We start from the raw sequence: 22,832 nt of genomic DNA on the forward strand, positions 1-22,832 counted from the left end.
CATCATTCAGTCAGCTGCTTAACAGGGTTTTTGATAGCCCAGAGTATATATTTTTCGCATTACCTCATCGTTCGATAACATGTGGCGAATCACGTGACAAACTGGCCCGTTTCAAGGTTACGCGCTGCCTCGTGTTTCTGCTCGCTTGCTCAAGTAACACCCAGAACAATTCCAGGCAGTTACGGAGTGCAATTACGAACCAATATTCATCCAAATGAGAACCACGCCTACAAGTGAGAGGATATAAAACCTCAGGATTTGCCTTAATCAACGCCTTACTTATGCGATTTTACGAGAGCCCACAAGTCGAATCAAGTTTCGTCTGAAATTAAATAATTCAGCCTGGTCTACCTCGAACTTCTACAAAAATTCATTTTTGTCAGTTTCAGTTAACAATAATTTTGAAGAAAGGAGATGACCTCAACCAAGGCAAGACCAATATCTACTTCAGGATGTCTATCCTTCCGTCAAGAGGAGCATTTGATTCAACGAAGGATATGGACTTTTCTGTTACCATGTGCTTCTAAGATGTAGGCATTTCTAACATCACAGGGAGCACGTGGCGGACTTCTTCAATATGGGAGCAGAATAGGCCGCCATTGGAATCGAGCTGCATCATCAAATTTTAGCACACTTTTATGATTTTTTCCAGTCCATTTTCTAGAAAATTGAACTATCTTCTTCTCTTAGATATAATTTCTAGTAGATTTGTGTAAATTAGCGATATTTTCCCAAGTTTATCTTACCTTGGTAAAGGTAGTATTTCAATATGAGTAAATGTGAGTTGGGATCGATTAGTGTAGATTTGTAGTAGATTGTCTTCCGAGAATATCTCAACTCTAGGCAATTATTCAAAATTCATGTCTAAATATAAATGACCTCTCGGATTAATGAAAACTTAATTGATTATTTCCGACATTTTTTGAAACGTTGTGGGACAAGGTTTTGGGTTGTGTTCCACCTAGAAAATTCTAGTTGTGTCTCATCTTCTACATAATTCTACGATTATACCGATTGTATCTTAATATTTGAACATTAATTCAGATGCTGAAGATAAATTTAAGAATCACTGCTAATAATAATAATAAGAAATTAATATCGGGTTAAATAAGGTTTTTAATGGTCATGAGTGATATATGTGGTTAATTTTTTGTTAATTATTTAATATATGCTCTATTATTGTATAATTAGCCTGGAATACGGTAGTCCTGTGAGATATTTATTGAATTTTAGAAGCATATGTCACAGGTTACAGTGCTTTCCGAGATAAATGTGGAGCATGTGTTGAGTGATATTTCATGTGTTTACGAGCTAATAATAATTTATCAACGCTCAATGAACATGTGCTCGATGGTATCAGTTTGAACCCAAGTGATGTGCGTGATTATTGTCCTATTGAATCTTTTGAATGAAGATTTGGGATTTTGAAATATCGTTATTGTAATGCCACTATAATGCTCATTGAATTGATTTTTCTAATTCGATCACGAGTCTCAGAATTTGTTCAACATGTGTAACTTCATGGAGGTTTATCTGCCTAGTCCATTCGACCGTCATTTATCATAATAATCATAAAATAATAATAAAACCCTAAGATCCGTGTGTACATTTTGTATATAAAAACTGTTTATCATATGTGTGTGTGAAGTCCTTTTTGATCATTTGAAGTGTTATTTATTGAAATTTAGTTTTAAACCTGACCACGTATTTAGCACGGTGGGTCAGGTTATTCCAGCGTTGTCTGTGTCTTTGATTCATTTCTTTGATTGTTGTTGAATAATTTCTATGCAAAACTTAAGTATAGATTCAGGTATTTAATAACTGGATTTGAACAAGGAAATAAGATCGTACAATTTTCAAAATCAAGCATAAGCAAGTGTGTAAAATGAAAATAAATTTTTGTAACGTTAATGCATGTAACGACATGATTATATCCATTCATTTAATGATTTTCGAGAGAAGAATTTGTTATTTTAACAACTAATATTGACAACTACATTTAATAACGTTATTTCACTTTACAAAGTCATTTGAGAACTTTCGGAGAGTATTAATTACTCAAATATGCAAGTAAATAATATCTGCGTGTGTTGTTAAATATATTATCAGCAATTGAGTTAGAGAGTAATATATATTTATAAATATTGTACAGATGAAACTGCAGAAAGGTTACCATGGTTATCGAACACTCAATTTCGTCAAATTTAGTATTTCTGTTTGTTTAAAGTGAGATAAGCGAGGCAAATTAAGCTTTAGAATATATTTGAGATCAAGTATGATTTAGGATGGAGTTCATGCTCTTTAATTAATTTTCAAACCAATGCAAGGCTACTTTTAACTTTATTTTATTATTTCAGAATAATCCAATGTCTACGATGCTCAAGATCAGAATCAGTTTTTTGTAAATTCATTCACCGGCCTTAGTTCCGTGAGGGTCGAAACTAGCAGCAGCAAGCATAATTTCCATTTGTTATTTATTATTATTTTGTGCATATTACACTAGTGCCCAAAAGTTAAACATAATCACTAAACGAGGTCATACCGCCTGATAGGAATATCAGACGGATTGCTGATCAAACGGAAGCTGAATCACACACCAAATGTCTCAAAACTTGTCAAAAAAAGTGTCAGAAAGTTCTGATAGCTGAGGTACATCTTTGACAACAACTAAAAAACTAGGCAATGTCTTCCACAAAAAATATGCTGTTAATAGGGTGTATAGTTACCTCTAATGGCCACACATGCTTCGTACTGGGGTGACATGCTATCTATCAGATGGTTCAAGAGCTCTTGTGGCAATCGATCCCATTCTTCCAAAAGGGCAATATGAAGGTCTTGGAGGGTCCTTGGTGGAGGCTGACTGGATGCAATTGGCCTCCCCAATGCATACCAGGCATGTTCTATAGGATTCAGATCCGCAGACCTCGCTGGCCAGTCCATGAGGTGAATGACTTCCCCAGCCAGAAATCCATCCATCAGATCAGCGCGGTGCGGTTGGGCATTAATGTCTATTAAGAGGAAGTCTGGACAAACCGCACTTCTGACGAGTTGAACATGTGGTCTCAGTACATCATCCCTGTATCTTCGAGCGTTAACAGTATTCCTCGGACCACCCATGATGATGTGCATATCCGTACAGCCATTCAACATGATGCCTCCCCACACCATGACGCCACCTCCACCATACTGGTCCCGTTCCACGATGTCCATGTGGTTGTATCAGCCACCCGGTTTTCTCCAGATTAATGTGCGACGGGAATCGTTCTGCAAACTGCAGCAAGATTCATCTGTGAAGAGCACATGCCTCCATTCATTCATGATCCAGTTTCCATGTTGACGGCTCCACAGTAAACAGGCCCGTCTCTATGCTGGCGTGAGTGAGACGCACACCGCTGGACGTCGGGCAAACAGCCCTGGTGTTGTGAGCCTCCGGTACACAGTTTGCCGGGAAACGGCAACACCTGAGACGGCTGCAAGCTCCACCGACAGTTGTCTTGCAGATGCACTCCGATTTCTTCGGGCTATTAATGCCATATATCGGTCCTGCTGTAGGGTGGTTACCCTTGGTCGACCTGGTATTGGGCTACGACTAGCATCTCCTGTGTCTCGAAATCGTCTCCAAAGCCTGGAAATGACACTTTGTGACACATTCATGGATACGGCGACTTCGGTCTTTGTCTGGCCTGCTTCCAGGTGGCCGAGTATTCTACTCTGCAAAACGGGGTCCAAATAGCGTCGTTGTGCCATTATGTTGTCACGTTCACCACGAGGCTACACTCCGGGCACTATAACAGGGCAAACGCGACTGAGGAAATATGGGGCGCAGGCACTGGCTGTGGTTACCTTGCGGTTACGCCGCTAGTCAAAGCAGGGAACACGTACGGTTGGTAGGTGCATATGTCGTGCGATTTGCGGTCTATTTCCTGTTGCCCTGCTTACTCGTAACTTATGCTTCTTTTGAACACTAGTGTATAATATATGTCAAGTCTAAGTCCTTAAATTGTTCTTTTCTTTTATAGCAGTCAAACCTTGTCTCTTAAATGCCTCTAAAAATAAAGACAGCCCGCTAACGAACGGTCCGCCTCGGGATCTCTCTTGCGCTGGCTGAGCTTTACCGGGAAATAGGGTGCACCAGTAAATCTACCGACCCGAGGCAGACGAATTTGAGCACCTTCAAATACCACCGGACTGAGCCAGGATCGGACCGGCCACGTTGGGGTCCGAAAGGCAGCGCCTCAACCGTCTAAGTCACTCAGCCCGGCAAATTTATTTCATTAATTCTATTCCTACTTGAATTCCAGTTCAATCCATAGTCCATCCTGTTTACTTGAAGGAACCTCCCTGTAACTCTTCTAAGAAAAATTGCTAACATATACGTACCACTGCGGTTCAAGTGAAGGCTATCTGAGCGTAGATCCCTATATCCTTCTCGTTTATAAAGATCTAAAAATCTCACACCCGTTATCTCACATATACACTCCGTAGTCCCATTTAAATCCCCGATCACTTGCCAGTCAGTATCCATCGTACACTGTATTCCACTGATAACAAAGTCCACTTCTCCGGTACAATAGCTTATTACAAAGTTTATACTGGGTGTATTCAAACATTTGTAATAAACAACGCAGTATGATTACTGAGCTGAAAACAAGACTAAATATCCTCATGATAATATGATTTTACCGAGTCACACACGACGGAGTTACAGGATATTCATCGGCCATATCACAGGAGATGAGCAACGTATCCATCATGAGCAGCCGCCCGTAAATACCTGAGTCCTGCCGAACAACAGCACAGATTTTATTGATACACTGTTCCAGGTCGTTGATGTCACTAACCGGAGTAGCGCACACCATATTTCTCATTAGTCCCCACTGACAAAAGCACGGTGGATTAAAGTCAGGGGACCGGGAAGGCCAATACATTCAACCTCGTCCAAAATTCTGCGCACATACAAACTGAAGTGTGCTTGGGTGCTGTATTGCATGGATCACCTGGTGTGGTGTAATTTCTACAGTAAAGGGACGTGTTCCAGAAGCCCCTTAACAACGTCAGGTATCTACCGAATAATGAATCGTCAGTGAATAAAACGGACGATAAACTACAAAGTCGTCAGAAAGGAGGGACATATATTCATGGAGATATTATTCCGTGTTTGCATCCTAGGAATCATCCCCGGTGTTCGTTACATACGTTTAGATATACCCTTCATTTCCTAGTAGGCATCAATGTTGTAAATGAAAAAAGAGAAGAGAAATAAAATTGAAAATTATGCACTAGCGTGCCTGAGATGAACACATGGAAATGTGGGGTCCTAAACAACAACTAGAGATTTCGCGACAGATGCTTTAACCAAGTGAGCTATAGTGGCCTAGATCATAAATATTTCGTCTGTCGGAAATGATCTGTGCTACATGTACAGCACTGTTACCACTGTTGTCTGATTGGCCATTTTTCTTCTGTACTTTACAAATCTTCGATATGTACTATATGTGCTAGTATAGAATGTAAGACTAAAGAACGTCATCGGAATTCTGTGAAATTATTCAAATTATGTGAATAAGGAGATAAATATTTTCCAGTGGAGAACTAAGAGATATGGTTAACTGGGTATATAAAGACGAGGGTCTGAGAGAGAAAAATGACGAAAACCATTGTTTATTTTGTGGAGAAATAATGGAAGAGGCAGATCTATTGAGAGTATGTAGGGAAACGGACGCACTTAGATTTAAATATTTGGGTGTGAATATAAATCATAAATAGAAAGAGTTTTATTCAGTTATTGAATTATTAAACAAAGAATGGATCACACTGGGAAGAATATCAACATGTTTTCTTTTAATTTTGGAAAATATGTATGAAAAGGAAACTTAAAAGAAAACAACTAAGTGTATGAACGAAAGATAGGACACATGCTTGTGCTAGAATATGTAGGACTGGACTACATCTAGGGAAAAAAGGGAAAAAACCGAAAAGTGGGATGATAGTTTGTGCAATAAGTACAGTATTTAACGTAGCAATTGTCAAATATGTACAAAAACATTAAACTAAATGCCTATATCAAACTTAATAATTGCTTTAAATGAATGCTCTCTCCCCAGTTTGAGGTGATCCGAATCTAGGAGATGGGAGTATGCTATATATTATATGTGATAATACACTGAAAAATTAGTTCGTTTACAATGCCGTCCTGAAAATTAATTACTCAGCTGTTTGCCCTGCAGGCTTCATTGGTACCTAATGAATCTAATGGAACACATTTTAACTAATACCTCTCTCTCGTAGAATGTATCCCTTTTCCTTAGAGGTAACTTCTCTCAGGAAATACAGAAAGCATGCGAGGAAACGTATATGCGGAATATAGTCAGTCCTATAATATGTAAGTTCCTACTCAATAAAATTGTCATGGGTCACAAAACACTTTCCGTCACTTGTCAGGGTTAAAAGGCATTTTGCATCATTGTCTAGTCCAAATGATATTTACATATTTGTGTCATTACGTAGATGTAAAATAACGGGTCTACGCGCGATGCTTTCTTGATAAATGCTTATACATATTTTAATTACTAAATTTCATATTTTTACACTCTCTAAGGAAATAAAGTGGTAAAAATAATGTTATTTTGGCTTCTTTCAACTCTGGACATTAGGCGGAAGGACAGGTAGCCCCAGAATCCCACTTGAAGCGATGATTATGTCCCAACATTCCTGCAGTCTCCTGGGCGTGAAGGAATTCTGCTATTTTCTCCGGGCTTACTGGTACCTGCTTACTTAGCAGTGTAAGAGCAGGATCCGTTTCATTTTCTACACAGAAGGCCAGTGCCATGGCAGTACCATCTGCAGACTGATAGATCACCTGGACTGTTCTGTGTATATCTGAAACATCACAGAAATCAACTGGAGTATACAATTATTTTAGTTAATCTGAACGAGTAATTTATAAAACGTAAACTCACATGTATGTAAGTGTCTTCAAAGTTCAATTAATAGAGCAGTCCGTTAAACTGGCCATAAATATCCCACATTATCGGAAGGAAGAAAAAATGTCTTAAAGCGAAAAACACACACACATAATACATATATACACAATAATAAAAGGCAAGAAGTTTTTACCCCGATAATTGCAGAATACATACGCTTTCCTACAATAGACTCCGTGGTTAAGACGGCAGCGCGCCGGTTTCTTACCGCTGGGTTCCGAGGTTCAAATCTCGGTCAGTGTATGTGAAATTTATTCTGAAAACTCGGAGGTTTTTCTCCGGCTACTGTGGTTTGTCTGTTAAGATTCATTCCAGCAACATTCTCCAGTAGATTTTAATTTCATCTCTCAGTAATTAATCAATGCCCCAGAGGAATGCGACAGGCTTCGGTAGCCAGCAAAATTCATATCCTACCCGGTAGGTGTGGGCTTCATTCATTCCAATCCTAAGGAGGTCGAATGACTGGAAACAGCCTGTGAACTTTTTTTCATTCCCTTTCCTACAATTTACCAGTTTCAGTCTAACGTAGTGCACAATGACTACAGCAGAATTAAACTGACTTTGTGGTTCAGACACGTGAGTAGCGCAGCCGCCCGACCGAATGGCAAGAGAGGGCGAGGTGGAGCACGAAGCGGATTGGCTGCTTTCAAGGACAGCTCTAGACGCGAAGCCTTAATTGCATTCTGGAACTGTCACAGCTGAATATCAGTATCACAAAGTTACTTTACTGTAATATAGCGATTTATTTCAAAAAGTACCAATAATAGTAATAACAATAAGAAAGAAGTATAACAATAATAAACATAGTGTTAACAATATGATCTAATCTATAGGTACTAAAATAGAATCGTGTAATTTATAACATACTGCACACAGGTGTCATAAATAAAATATTAGACTAGTTGCAATATATGGTAAGAATATTAGAATAATTAAATATAGCGGAAGTAAATTTATCAATTAAGAGAGTGTGTTCAAGAACGCGAATTTTCAAAATATACCGATATAAATAATTTGCTATTTGCGTAACGTCGCACGTACACAGATAGGTCTTATGGTATATATAATTCAGCATAGGGGTGATGTGACGGAAAATTAAGAAGAGGAAGGAAACATTGCATGAAAGTAACAGGGTAATAATGCGATAGAAAGGAAGAGTTTTGAGGTCAGAACTATATGAATCATTTTGCTAATACTTCTACACAGGCACTTGCAAACAGGGTAATAATGCGATAGAAAGGAAGAGTTTTGAGGTCAGAACTATATGAATCATTTTGCTAATACTTCTACACAGGCACTTGCAAAACTGAGTAGCTCAGTATCAACGGGATAGAAGCATTGCTATCCTGTTGTAAGCAATCTACGCAAAATAAGCTGCGGTGAGAAGCATTTGAGCATGTTTACGTTGTGGCTTTATGCCAGCAAGGATTATCAAAGATCAAACTGCTAGGCATGTAGGAACTGAACCTAATGATGTACTTGAGGCATCATCATAGGCTGACGCGCACAAGAAAATCTCTCTTGAGTGCATCAATATTCTCAATTATGGTTTTTAACTGGAACAGGAAATACAATCAAACATTACCAAGTTCACCATCTTCCGTAGACAAGTCGAAAATGGGACGAAAGTAAAACTGAACAACCCGCAGATTGAAAGAGTAATAAGATTCAAATGTCCGGTTGATGACCGAACAAACAGATTCTGAAAAATTAATGAAACAGAGCGGAACAATGACACGGATATCATTTACAATTTTTTTATTAACCACCTGAGTCAAGGAATGATCTAACACTGTTCATGACTACGCTTGCCATTAGGTGTTTAAATATGGACCCTCAAAAGCAACTCATTGACAGCTGGGAATGATTTGAGATATGGAACCACGGGAGTTATTTTAGTGTTTCGTGGATTCTCCATTATGGAACGAAGGAGTACTCGGAAAGTCAAGTGGAAGTCGGAAAATATATTCCGTGCGCAATGCCCGCACAGTCACGGAGTTCCGCACAAAGGCAAGTGGATCAGTAGAGCTCCGTAAAATTTCTTACATTGGGCATACATTTCCTCAGAAGGGAATGTTACAAGAACTGCCAACGGTTCGGATAGGACACACAGTGGAGAGAAGAAGTGTTGGCAACACGACGAACATCAAGGCTTGGTACATCAAAGAATGGACAGGAGTTCACAGTGATAAAACAATGTTACCAACGTCAGGGGAGAGTGACTAAAGTGAAATCCTTAATAGTGTAATAAAAATTATGTCCGTTACCAGTACTGTAACAAGCATTTTGACGAATATCGTACAGGTATAAACACGATGCAGATCAGTAGACAGCGTCATGGTTCTAGTGTAAACATGGCCGCACCGCTTAAGAGTTGCACATAATAAGAGCGGTCTGTTACTCAGTTTCTTGAGCTGTGAATAAATAAATTCATCGACAAATGACGATTAATTATGGTGGTACATTTTCTTACAGAAGCAACATGGCAGTGCTGCGCCCCGTAATGATCGTGCAAACTATGCTACATGAATGGCAATGACTTTGACTGTCTTCCACATGCGCCACATTCTATAGACCTCGCCCCTAGTGATTGCAACATCCTTGTGCTACTCGGGGAAGCATTGTGGGGGAATAATAAAGTATGGTGGCAGTGTACGAATGGCTGCGAAGACAACCAAAGAGGAATCCATGTACTTTCTAAGCGCTGGAACAGTTGCAATGATCGTAACGAAGGCTGCATATAAAAATGATTCCTTTGTGTACGACTTACGCGGGAAAAATAAACTGATAAAGGTATTTAAAGTTTTCACTTGACTCGCTCTTATAGAAGATTCTCACATCAAATCAACTACATGTTCCTTGATTTAATACCATAAGATCATATCATTGTCCGTTCATTCTAGAGCTCTTTTAAGAGAATCTCTGTTATTTGACATGTGGAAGATCCTTGATGAAATTTGTTTAGCAGTTTGTTGTGACGTGGAAGTAAACCCTGTGCCAAATTCCCTAATCATAGGTTTTATGTCCCTGAGATATTAAAAATGATTAAGTATTGTTTATTGTCAAAAAGAATCATGCATGAAAGAGTTGCTGGATTCGCATGAAAATTGATATTAGTGATTTCAACGTCGATATAGAGTATGCAATAACAATTTCAGGGAGAATCTGTTATCCTGTATGTCAAAGTCCAGCTAGATATAGCATGTGACGTGAAGAGTCCTGGAGGCATACAGTGATAGTATGATAAACTGCGACATATCTCCTAGGCTGCTGAACTTAGCACCTCATGTGGTTACATTTATGTTCTATGGGCGATAAATCTGGTGATCATGCTGGCCATGGAAGAAAAGTAACCTTGTGGAGTCAATCCTCTGATGCCTTTCCCATGTGTGGTTAAGCATTAACCTGCTGAACAATGAACAATGCTCCTTCGAGACAATGTATACAGCCACTGGCAGTGTCCCTCGTGTCGCTACTAGTAGAGAACGATTGTCGAGTACGGTGGTCCTCTAGGCCAGCCAGGAGCGGCAACGCAACAGACAGTAGAGTACGCTCTGCGAGGAGCGGCAACGCAACAGACAGTAGAGTACGCCCGTACGAGGAGCGGCAACGCACCAGACAGTAGAGTACGCCCGTACGAGGAGCGGCAACCCAACAGACAGTAGAGTACGCCCCTGCGAGGAGCGGCAATCCAACGGAAAGAGACACAAAATCTGCAATGGAAACATTGAAGCAGTTCTGAACAAATTTGCATTTCTATGTTGTGATTTATTGCGCTACCTATGGGTTTTCTAAAGAAAGTAAGTTACGCAGCATTTCGAGTTCCCTCCACTCGATGTCATGAAAACTTTGTACAATTGCTAAGAAAATTAGTAAAAGCTATAACTGTATTTTATTTCTAAAATAGAGTATTCTTAATAGCAAGAGTCGATAATTATTATATTCTGAAGTATTGCACCTAGAAGCATGAAACCTGTTTTTAATGCTCAGTATTTCACGCCAATTTTATTATTATATAATAATATCAGAAATATAAATTCCGACTAAGGTCCCGTCCCGCGCAGCGGGTCGCGCATTGTAAATTACAGGGTGCCACAAAAAGTCCCAAAGTCCCACAATCTTCAATAACATTGCCTTCTCTGGCAACGTCAATATACCGCATTGGAGGTGCATCTGACGCCCTCTCTCGCGACAGCTCCTTTCACAACGTGTTGCCGTCCAACTCCACCTGTTGGCCCTTTTGTGTGCTCGTTATTGGTGTCAATAAAACCCAATGTCATGCCAAGCATGCGTGACCATTTGTACCTGAGGTGTTACTGTCCAGCGCCATCTGTTGTTTATTCTGTGTGCTTTATTTTGGTGTCAATAAAACCGCATGGCATGCCTATCATGTGTGTCAGTTATTACCCTCTCTACCTCCAATATTCTGTGAAGTATTGTCTCACCAAATGTTAAAGAACTTTTGAGTCAGCCTGTATTCAACTTAAACACCTGGTATGTCAGGGCTGATAGATGAACTTTGAGTCCTGTGCTCGCCACTTAACGTCACCGTGTTTGTTAAGGCATGAGCCAGACAGCCGGTAGACAAGACTCACAAGACTTTAGGATAGAATTTTCGAACACACAATGTTAAGACGAGAGTATATTTTCATACTGACCTACATCAAACCATATTCCAGCATTCTCAGAGTCTTCTATGGTGAAAATCTTGCTCGATGGTGTGGAAGGCGTCTCCATTATCATTTCGAAAGTTGTTTCATTGACTTTCGTTATGTTTAAACTGAAACACCGACTTCTGTCATAGGTAAAGTTGAATGGTCCGTACCACTTTCCCACGAACCAGTCACCATACACCTGATAAGATAAAACAGACAATGTAAATATTAGAAGAGTTTACTAAAATAGCTTTGTCAAATCCGTCCGTCCGTTCTACTGGACCGATTTGCTTCACTTCTCTTTTATTCCCTCCGGAACTACCTGTTGGTGAATCATGAGACATTGATAGCTCTCTAAGATCAGCCAACTATCATTAAATTATCACTCCAATAATTTCAGACGAAGGATCACCCTAACCCGAAATATTTTCTGCACTTAACAGGTTGATAAACGATTAACACTTTCATGAATATACTGATATTTATGCCATTTTCCTCCTCAGGACAGGCTCATAAACGATATACGATTTTTAATTGTTCGCCATTTTAGTAGTATCTCAAACTTCTACAGCCTGAAATCAGAGTGCGCATACAATCAAGACGACTGCAGATCGACCTAGCAGTCATCAACTAGTCGAGGAGGATTTGTGATTATTGAGTCGAACAACTATCGTGCCTCAGCGTGCGCATACAATCGGCACGACAGTCGAGCAGAAACTACTCTCTATATAGTAGAAGATGTATGATTAAGATTGAATTTGACTATGGCAAGTATTATAACTTCATTGAAGCTGTGGAGAAGGGACCTGCTCTTTATTCATAATTTTTAAAGGCCTTTTTTTTTTTACAATATTTCCTTTACGTCGCACCGACAGCGACAGATAAATGTCTTACGACGTCTACGGGATAGGAAGGGCCTAGGAGTGGGAAGGAAGCGGCCGTGGCTATAATTAAGGAACAGCCCCAAAATTTGCTTGGTGCGAAAATGAGAAACCATGGGGAACCATATGCAAGGCTTTGGTTCGAACCCATTATCTTCCGGATGCCATGTCACAGCTGCGCGCACCTAACCGCACGGCCAACTCGTACAGTTGGTTATGTATCATTATGTGTTTTAATTATCATGTAACACTCAGTCTCTCTTGTCGGCAAATAGCCTTCATCCATTCAATGTCCTGACGTAAATGTAGAACAATTAATGAGATAAGCTCATAACTACTTGATCTCATTCGATAACACATGAAGAAGTTTCTGCGCACCGTTGCAGCTACGAATGCAATGTATGGAATTTTCCTCTCGATAATCTGGTACTGAATAATGGATGAACAGAAAATTCTCTCTTTATTTTCCTTTTAACATCAAGGTACAGTAGTGGTGGTGGTGGTGGTGGTGGTGATTATTGTTTAACGAGGAAGTACAACTAGGCAACCATCCTCTATATAACACTAATGAGAGGAAAAAAATGGAAGGGATCCGACAGTTCGAAAAATGAAGATATCGGCCTAACAAAGACAAGGGCCACGAAGGGCGTAAAAATGAAAGATCCCATAGGTCTCCAGTACTCTAATAAGCGTCGGGATCGTAAAAAAGAAACAAGTGTTGACCAAGGGAGGTCGGATAGGGTAGATGAAAGTGAGAAACCGGACACAAGTGTGTGGAAGCAATGCCAGGATTCAGCTGAGGGCCCCGTAGTCGCCAACCCACGCTCCCAAGTTAAAGTCCCCTGGGTCCTCCTTTAGTCGCCTCTTACGGAAAGCAGGGGATACCGTGGGTGTTATTCTACCGCCCCCACCCACATGGGGGAAAATACAGTAGTGCACACGCGAGAGCGTTTTCTTTTATTCATTGTACTACGACTACTCCTCGATTGTCGTGTGTATGCGTGCGTCAACGACTACACAGTTTAGTAGTAAAGAAATCGTGGAACGTGAACGACACGACTGAACTATTGAGTTGTATCAAGAATCGCTTGTATGCATCCGCCCTTAGTAATGTATTTGCATGCAGCCATGTTTGATTACCTCTTGCCTGACCTTCTCCAGCTTGTAAATATACTCAAGAGGTGGCAGAACGTCCCTAATAACTTTACATGCTGCTAAGAGAGGGCGACAAATGGCACCGTTTCACAATTATACATCATTGGAAATATACATGTACGTCAGTTCATCACCAACGTCAATTCAGCTTTGCGATATACAAATGTTAAATGTAGAAATTTAGTTGTGCTCTGAGCAGAAGAAATGAAAGAATTTTTGAAATCGTGACCTTGGAATGACAAGGTTCTATCTGCCATTTCTATTATTTGGAGAAACTTGCATTTGAAGTTTATAGGAAGAAGAGTCAGGGATTGGAATAACTTGCCAAGGGACATGTTCAATAAATTTCCAATTCCTTTGAAGTCATTTAAGAAAAGGCTAGGAAACAACAGATAGGGAATCTTCCACCTTGGCGACTGGCCTAAATGCAGATCAGGATTGATTGATTGATTGATTGATTGATTGATTGATTGATTGATTGATTGATTGATTGATTGATTGATTGATTGATTGATTGATTGATTTGCTGCTCAGATGCTAATCGATACTCTGAGAGCGCGTTTTCTGAGCACATCTGCTTTGAACTAGACTTACATTCACTATTATTCTCCGAATCCTGTCGCTGCCTTCGTGCATCAGTGGTAGAGTGAAAGTCTCCTGATCCCAAGAGAGCAGGGTCAAACCCGGAAGAAGTAGTCGGACTTTTCAAGGGTGGATAATGTCGTACGATGTCGGCATTTAAAGATATCTGGTGACACATTTGGTGTTTAGCCGACAAAATTCATTAAAACTCACCATAGACGCTCATGAGAGGTTCGGTTTACTCTCACATCTAGTAGGCCTAGAGCAAGGATGGCGAACTTATGACACCTCTGTGACTTCTGTGGCACCTCAGATAAATACTAACATATATTAATGGATTCAACGTTTAATAAACAGGTCGAAAATCTAACAACATAGCAAAAATGATGCTGTAATAAAAATGTGTTTCAATTAATTCTATGGCCATGCATTTTTCAAAGTTTATTAGGCTAAGGAAACACATATTATCTTTTTAAATTTACCTATTTGTAATCCTAGAATGCTAGTGCTACTCGCAATGTAGTTATCGGTAGCATTTCGTCGGGGCGATAACTCGTACACTGTTGCTAGTTGTTATGAATTGTTATTTTTCATTGTCCATTTAAGAGGGTTAAACATTTGTTAAACCCCGTGATTGTACATCAATGATATGTTTCATTTTTTCATTTGGTACGACTAAATTATAATTACAAGTACACCTGATACTTAGTGAGATATACGAGTAGGAGCGGAGGAGCAAAAATGAAATGGCGTATGGCTTTTAGTGCCGGGAGTGTCCGAGGACAAGTTCGGCTCGCCAGATGCAGGTCTTTTAATTTGACACCCGTAGGCGACCTGCGCGTCATGATGAGGATGAAATGATGATGAAGACGACACGTACACCCAGCCCCCGTGCCAGCGAAATTAACCAATTAAGGTTAAAATTCCCAACCCTGCCGGGAATCGAACCCGGGACCCCTGTGGCCAAAGGCCAGCACGCTAACCATTTAGCCATGGAGCCGGACAGCGGAGGAGCAATATAACATTTATACGAAACATTTTATAAGAGACAGTGAATAATAGTACATGACGTACTATTCAATTGTAATGCTGGGCATATTGCTATTATCTTCATCTTTCTCTATATTAAAGTACTGTCCACTGGGTAAAAAGTCACTTCTTCTTCAAAATCGTCGTCTTATTCAATACAGTCAATATCTCCTTGTTCATGGAAAGGTTCAACGAGAATATTCTTGATTTCTTTTTCCGTGAGATCTCCATCCATTTCAGACTGTTGACCATATACAAAAAAGGTCTAGAGTCCCGGTGTATATTTACACACAAGTACCAAGTGAAATATTCCACTTTATATATTAAATATAAACTACGCAGTGATCATTAGTAGCAGTTCGTCTTGGAGACGAAGGATATAGTAAACGTTTATATGTAGCGCTTCGTATCGGCGACAACTACAATTTTGGAAACTGATCCTAAACAATACTTACCTCAACTTTCGTCCACTCTTTCTGCTAGCAGGAAGAAGGCTAAACATTGCCAGACGTAAGTGGGGATGGAACAGAAAGGAGAATTGGGGGACGCTGAAGTGCATCACCTGCCGTCGCGGAGGCGAGGGCTAACGTTCTAGGGTTAAAATGTAATTTTCTGTCATCTTTCCAAAATATAATCATGTATCATTCAGTGGAATGGATTTTATGTAATACAGTCTAATGCCTAAATTAAGACAAATGAGGGTTTGTTAAAGATTTTAAACGAAAATACACTGGACAGTAAAACGCAATAAAGACCTACATTGACACTGTATTCTTCAAAAGTTCACTATATTTTGCCAAGAATAAAACAGAACGGTGATATTGTCAAGCAGACAGCCAGATTACGTCAAACTAAAATATCTGCACATGGTAGCTTGAGGCCATAAAATTTCTTTTATGGGAGTGCGACTGTACTGAATTTAGTCTCATACACTCTTTACGTGGACGGCCTGCTCCATGTGAACCCGGCCTCATACAGCTTCACCATTCAAATCTTCGAAAGTGTCCTTCTTGGGTCTCTTTGCATTGAGTCTGATCTCGCTGTAGGTATGGACTGACATGCCCTCTGTGAGCTTAATCTGACATCGTGGTTAGAAGTAATAAAAAATAGAATACCTTTGAGTCATTAGATTACCAATCATCTATATAAGCAATTCAGGTAATTCTACACATGATATTATATACGCCAACGGCCGTAGCCGTGTTGAAACACCGGATCCCGTAAGATCTCCGAAGTTAAGCAACATTGGGCGTGGTCAGAAGTTGGATGGGTTGCCACGCGCTATTGGTGGGGGGTAAGGGAATGGAGGAGCGGATAGGAACTGGCCACTCGACCGCACGCAAACTCCGGCTCAGGAACACCTCTGCGGAGGTTCGGATCTGCCTTCAGGCAGTATAACCCTTACCTTACCTATAATATAAACTGATGTGCGTGTACTAGTCAATTATTTAAAATTAGGTAATGCAATTGGAGAAGAGACAAGACTAAAATAGAAGGTGTGAATCTGTATTACTTTCATCTCTACATACGTGAGTGTAATGAAAATGTGTGGGAAATAGCCTTCGCGTTACAGCGTTCAATACCCTCTGAAGGTATTAGTATTGTTCTTGAATTTTTCGGTATTTAATAATAACCTTTCTTACTTACTTTTTGAATCAAGTAAAAACTGATATAAGTGATAAAAATTTGTCCCACGGAATGTATAACTATTCATTGATTTTTGTATTGCTGGCTGGAGACTGTTGCTCATGCTCATTTACTTTAGATAATGAAGTTTTACTGGCAGAATTTAAATTCTTACGTGAAAGAATAACTGAGCGCCCAATGTTACATTTTAATTCTTATATTATTAACTGAATGCAATATTCTAACAATCGATCATCCAATCAAATTATTCCTTATTTGCAACTAGGGACATTGTTATTATTACACAGGAAAATTCTGTCCTTCAACGCATCAGGTGGAATCTACATTAAATAATGATCGTTTCCTTCCCTTAGTGGTTCAAAAATTTATTATTCAGGCAATCGAGCAATACTGGGACCGATAGTTACCCTAGTCGCACTCCCAGTCGTTCCACTACACATGGTTTTCATCACTCTCAGCAATAGCGACACTGTAAACATGGAAGGAACACCGTAGCTGGGATTATCCATTCTCAAGTTATTGTAACTGGAACTGCCCAATTTCATCCAGCGATATATACTGTGGGCCGCCAAGGCTATCGGTGAAGCTCTAACCTCAAATGAGAACGATGAAAATATAAACAACATTATATTTTAAGCATCTGGCGTAAAATTGAATGCAGTTAAATAAAACTTCGTTCGCATTTCTGAATGCAAGGCATCGGAGAAAGATTCGCAGTCTAGGCACTGCGTTCCTCTCCCCTCGCCTCACATCGCACGACTTGCAGCCGAATGCCGGATAGATGCGGAGTTCGGAGGGATCGGTGTGCTACGCTTCGGTCGGTAAGATCGCCTCTGCTAACGAAGGAGAGATACCTCAAGGACTCGAAGTTCTCCGGAAGATCCCGAATCGGCACATGCGTTCCTTATCGTACATACCTCCTTACCCCATACTTATGACTTCATTATGCAGGTGACACAGTGCTGGTATTTTACTCCCTTTTGCTTCTACAGCCTTGTAGAAAGACACAGCAAGGCTACTGTTACAGGAGTAGTAGGTAGACCAGCTAGAATGAAATGCACTCTTTCACGTTAAGTGTTCTCCTTGGTTCTTTTGAATCGAACCTGTGATCAAGGGTCGGACACCACCTCTGATCTATTGAGGAAGCAAATAAACCAGCGAACAGTGTGTACGCAAGCTGGTATCCTGTAAAGTTTTATTTAATGATAGTAATAATATTGCATGGCATCTCTATAGATTTGGTGGTGATCTAATGAGGATAAAATGAATGACGAAAACGTGATAAACATCCAAATACGGGAAACTGCAGGTAAACTGCAGGTGGCCCCGTAATAAGGCATATCAGGCTGGAATGAAAATAATTTAGTAGTAGTAGCGGTAGTAGTGCTGTTTTAAATCATTCTCATCGTGTGATCTTAATTATTGATATATGTGAAAACGTGCAAATTAACAGATGGTTAATAAACATCTGTGGTAACTAAATAAGGTATTTTTAAGGCCATATCAAATTGGCATAGTTTTTGTCCCTACAATACCGTTTATGGTTTAAAATTTCGAAGGGGGCTGTGTCTTGATCACGGTCGCTAGTACCACATGATAAAGTGGAGCTGTGGAAGTCGGTTCATGTGGGTCCGCCGCCTCAACTTCATTGTTAGTGATTTTGGACTTTTACGCGTTATGGAAAGTCGCCCCGTCCTCTCCAATTCGTTTCCGATAAGTTTTAAGCCATTCATTGTCAGTATGTTACATTTTGCCACAGAAGGACATTTTCAGAATTATTCGCACTGTCATTTTCTGAGATGCCCACTACGTAGCTGATTTTCTTTGACGTAAACCTGTAGAACTCACTTGTACAAATCACACGACAGCACATCACTTGCTACATTGCCGAAGTCCTGAGCTACGGTGTTAGCCGCGCGACACGGCGATTGTAACACGGGAGGACCCCAGAAATAAACGGACATAGTTTTCTTAAAATATAGAATTTATATTTTCGAGTTATAGACGGTGGTCCTCTTCTGAGTACTTTCCAATAACACTAATACATTCGTTCGAACGCTTTTTCACACGCATAAACCATTTTTTTGTAATCGCCTTTTAATATGCCCTCATGAAGCTCGGCCTTCAATTCTCTTTCCAAGTCCAAAATGCCTGCAATACGTTTCCTGTTCAGGTCCCTTTTTATCCGAGGAAACACAAGGAAATCAAAAGGGGGTGAGGGCTGGTGAGTAGGGTGGGTGAGGAAGAGGTGTTAAGCAGTTTTTGGCCTAAAAGTCCCGCATAGAAATGGCTGCATTAGCCAGAGCATTGTCATGGTGGAAGAACCAGTCAACCAGTCCCCACTCAGCCACAAATTTCCTATTCTACCCTGCCGGTAATTTTTGGGCCATGTTACCAGTGCTATAACATAATCAGATATCGGTCTAAGTGACTCAGATGGATGAGGCGCTGGCCTTCTGACCCAAACTTGGCAGGTTCGATCCTGACTCAGTCAGGGGGTATATGAATGTGGTCAAATACGTCCACCTCGTTTCGGTAGATTTTCCCGTACAGTGGCTCAAAAAAGTATTGGTCTGCCCATAGCCGTGGTATGAACGGAACTGTATGGTACAAATAATGGTGCATATAATGGAATTATACATATGCAGATATGTAAGACGGTCAAGTACATCAGTAGGTTGAATGTAGAGCCAAGAAGATTCACGCTGCTTGCAAACGGACCAGTAATACAACGGCGTGCGTCATTACACGCCAAGCAAGTATTGGTCTAGTACACAATATCATCGTGACATCGTGCTGTCTGCTGCATCTGACTCATTGTGTCTGTGCTGAAATGTCGGAATGTAATATTCAGCATTGTTTCCGTCTTCAGCTGCAATGGGAAGGAAAATGAAAGAAACAACCGTGGAAGAAAGAAGGATTGTAGTGCGACTATTTCAGGAAGGTAAATATTTCCGGGGCATAAGTGAAATTAGTGGAAGAGCTGTTACAACTGTTAAAAATATTGTGTACAGGTACAAAAGAACAAAGACAATAGAAAATAGACAAAGAAGTGGCCGTCCCACAAACTTATCAGTACAAGGCAAACGGCAAGTTGTACGTAAAGTGGCCCAAAATCTTCAGCTAAGTGCGCCGAAGATAGCAGTTGCGTTACAAAAAGATGTAGGAGTGCAAGTGTCATCTTAAACCATCCGAAATGTGCTACGCGAAAGAAGATATGAGGGCACAACAGGCCGTAGAAAGCCGTACGTCAGTAAGGCTAACAGAAAGAAGAGACTTGCGTACGCTAAAGAGCACAGATATGACAGCTATAAGGATTGGAAGACAGTCGTTTTTACTGTTGAGAGTAAATTTACCCTCTTCAGGTCAGACGAGTGAATGTGTGGAGGAAGACGAATTCTGAACTTGAAGAGAGGACCCTGACAGCTACTGTGAAACATGGAGGTGGATCCCTGATGGTGTGGGGTTGAATGAGTGCGAATGGAGTAGGTGAATTAGCCTTTACTGAAGGAACTATGGATCACAAAGCATACATTAACACCCTCAAGACACATCTTCCATCAAGTGTACAAAAAATGGACTCTCAGCAAAGTATATGTTTTCGCAAGATATCGACCCCAAACACACAGCCCTGAATACGAAGCTATGGCTGTTATATAATACACCGGGTTGGATGGAAACTCCACCACAATCTCCCTAGATCAACCCTGTCGAGAATTTGTGGCACTATTTGGAGCAAAACGTGAGAAAGCATGCACTATCAAACAAAGCTGACCTGAAAGAAGCCTTACTCACCGAATGGAATAACATACCAACGAAAACTACGGAAACATCGGTACGATCGATGCCAAATAGCTTAGCTGAAATTATAAAGAGGAAAGGAGGACCTACCAAGTACTGAAGCACTCAAGAAGGATCAAGAAATTCCGTTATGTTAATTCAGACCAATACTTTTTTGGTGCCAAGTGAAAATGATTGTTTTAAATTGCGGCTTTTTAGTTATATGGACATGAAAGAATTGTGTTCTTCTTACAATGTACATGTTACACAAGATGATAAATAATCAGGGATTCTAGTATATGCCAATTTTTATCATAATTTCCTCAGATTCCTCGTCCTCACATGTAGCATATCTCGACAGACCAATACGTTTTTGAGCCACTGTACGTAACATAACTCCATTGGAAGTAAATTCCGGCACATTGGCGTCTCCGAGAACTGTAAATGTAGTCAGTGAAACGTACATCCAATATCATTACTATTGTTAATATTATCGGATGACATCATACCGCGGTAAGGCAGAATGGCAGTTCTTCTTTACAATGAGACACTGAACAACGTACATATTGTCTAGAAATTGTTTCTTTTTTAAAACTTCTACGTGTTTTCTAACACTCAGGCGCAAGTACGGTTCTGAAACTATACGCGTATTCCTTGAGGAAAAAGCCACACCACCATCTGAGAGTTAAAATATGTAAATAAAAGTACTGTACCTTACCTTATCCATATCAATATCATTTAGTGCTCGGGGGTTTGTACATGTTGCATTTTCTGCGATGACAGCCCCAATACAAAGCACACCAAACAGGAACAACTGAACGTAGCCGTACGGAGCCATGGTTAGCGACTGACACCAGCTGCTAAAATTCTCTTCTTTAAGTCGGCCTTATTTGTGGTTCATCGAACTCCTCTTACGTCATCCCATTAAATGAAGGTCGCTGTTCCTCTGACACACATTCTCAGAATGATAGGACACTTGGGAGGCGATAGTTTTACTGATAGCCATAAACTGAGACTCTGTTGGGTTTACAAATCTTCCTTAACTCTGAAGTGCATAGTTCCAGTGAACTGTGATCTTAATCCATTTAAAGTTGACTTAAAACTATTTTGCTTCAGAAAGGGCCAGTAAACGGTATTATTTACGAGGGTGGATCGACAAGGGAAACATAACACCTCATGCGATATATTTTATGAGTATAAAAATGGTAACATTATACATAAGGAACAACATAATTTCAACTTATGAACCAAGTGTTTCAAAATATTTCTCCCATCCCCACACCAAATTGAAAGCGTCTCGTCCATAGAACTCAGTTCCTCGGGAGTACAGCCACCTGCGCAACTCTTCATCTGAACTGAAATGTTGAACTCCTAGAACTTTCTTTACAGGCACACATAGGTTAAAGCCAGACAGTGTATGTTCCGGACTGTATGGTGATTGATTGGACATCCCCCAGGCATACTTTTCAATTTTTACCAGAATGGAACTCGCAACAAAGGGGCTGTTGTCCTAGGCGATAAACGCTCCAGTTCGAATGCAGACATGAAATTGGCCGTACAAATGTTGTTGAACCCCTCAGAAAATGTAGTTCTATGAACGAAATGTATACAGCCTGAAGTATAATGGAAGATATGTCCCAACAGGCTTGGTTCATACCTGTTGAAAATTAGATACAATCTGCGGTCTTATTTGTGCATACATCCTTTGGGTTTTCCAACTCGTTAAATATTTCGTTAAAAAGTGTTCGTCACTGTAGCTGATAAATTTTTCGCAAGTTAATTTATGATTCCGCCTCTCTCGCGCAGCGGTTAGCGTGGTTATCTGTCACTCTTGGAGGCCTGGGTTCGATTACCAGGTCTGTCACGAATTTTGAAAAGTGGTACGAGGGCTGGAAATTGGTCCACTCAGCCTCGGGTGCTCAACTGAGTAGAGGAGTTTCTATTCCCACCTCAATTATCCTCGAAGTGGTACTCTGTGGTTTACCACTTCTCCTCCAGGCAAATGCTGGGATGGTACCTAACTTAAGTGCACGGCCGCTTCCTTCCCTCTTCCTTGTCCATCCCATCTACTTCTGCCTTTCCCTCATAAGACCCCTCTTCAGCATAGCACCTGGGCGAGG

At 40.4% G+C, this 22,832-nt stretch overlaps 1 protein-coding gene across 1 annotated transcript; it reads right to left on the minus strand.

Annotated features, from left to right (window-relative positions):
• Nucleotides 1-6,619: 6,619 nt before the first annotated feature.
• Nucleotides 6,620-21,556, minus strand: LOC136874988 (uncharacterized). Its single transcript, XM_067148699.2, has 3 exons — nucleotides 21,431-21,556; nucleotides 11,642-11,837; nucleotides 6,620-6,879 (listed from the first exon to the last, which is right to left on the minus strand). Exons 1-3 carry the CDS (start codon nucleotides 21,548-21,550, stop codon nucleotides 6,650-6,652), a joined length of 546 nt encoding a protein of 181 aa, XP_067004800.2. The 5' UTR covers nucleotides 21,551-21,556; the 3' UTR covers nucleotides 6,620-6,649.
• Nucleotides 21,557-22,832: the final 1,276 nt, after the last annotated feature.

The sequence above is a fragment of the Anabrus simplex genome, chromosome 5 (assembly GCF_040414725.1).
Source record: "Anabrus simplex isolate iqAnaSimp1 chromosome 5, ASM4041472v1, whole genome shotgun sequence".
Taxonomy (NCBI): Eukaryota; Metazoa; Arthropoda; class Insecta; order Orthoptera; family Tettigoniidae; genus Anabrus; species Anabrus simplex.

Excerpts from the sequence above, each read along its gene's own strand:
- LOC136874988 (XM_067148699.2), bottom strand. The coding sequence starts at position 21,550 with ATGGCTCCGTACGGCTACGTTCAGTTGTTCCTGTTTGGTGTGCTTTGT. Across the intron at positions 11,838-21,430 it reads ATGATATTGATATGGATAAG|GTGTATGGTGACTGGTTCGT; the intron begins GTAAGGTACAGT and ends TTATCTTATCAG. Across the intron at positions 6,880-11,641 it reads TGGAATATGGTTTGATGTAG|ATATACACAGAACAGTCCAG; the intron begins GTCAGTATGAAA and ends GTGATGTTTCAG.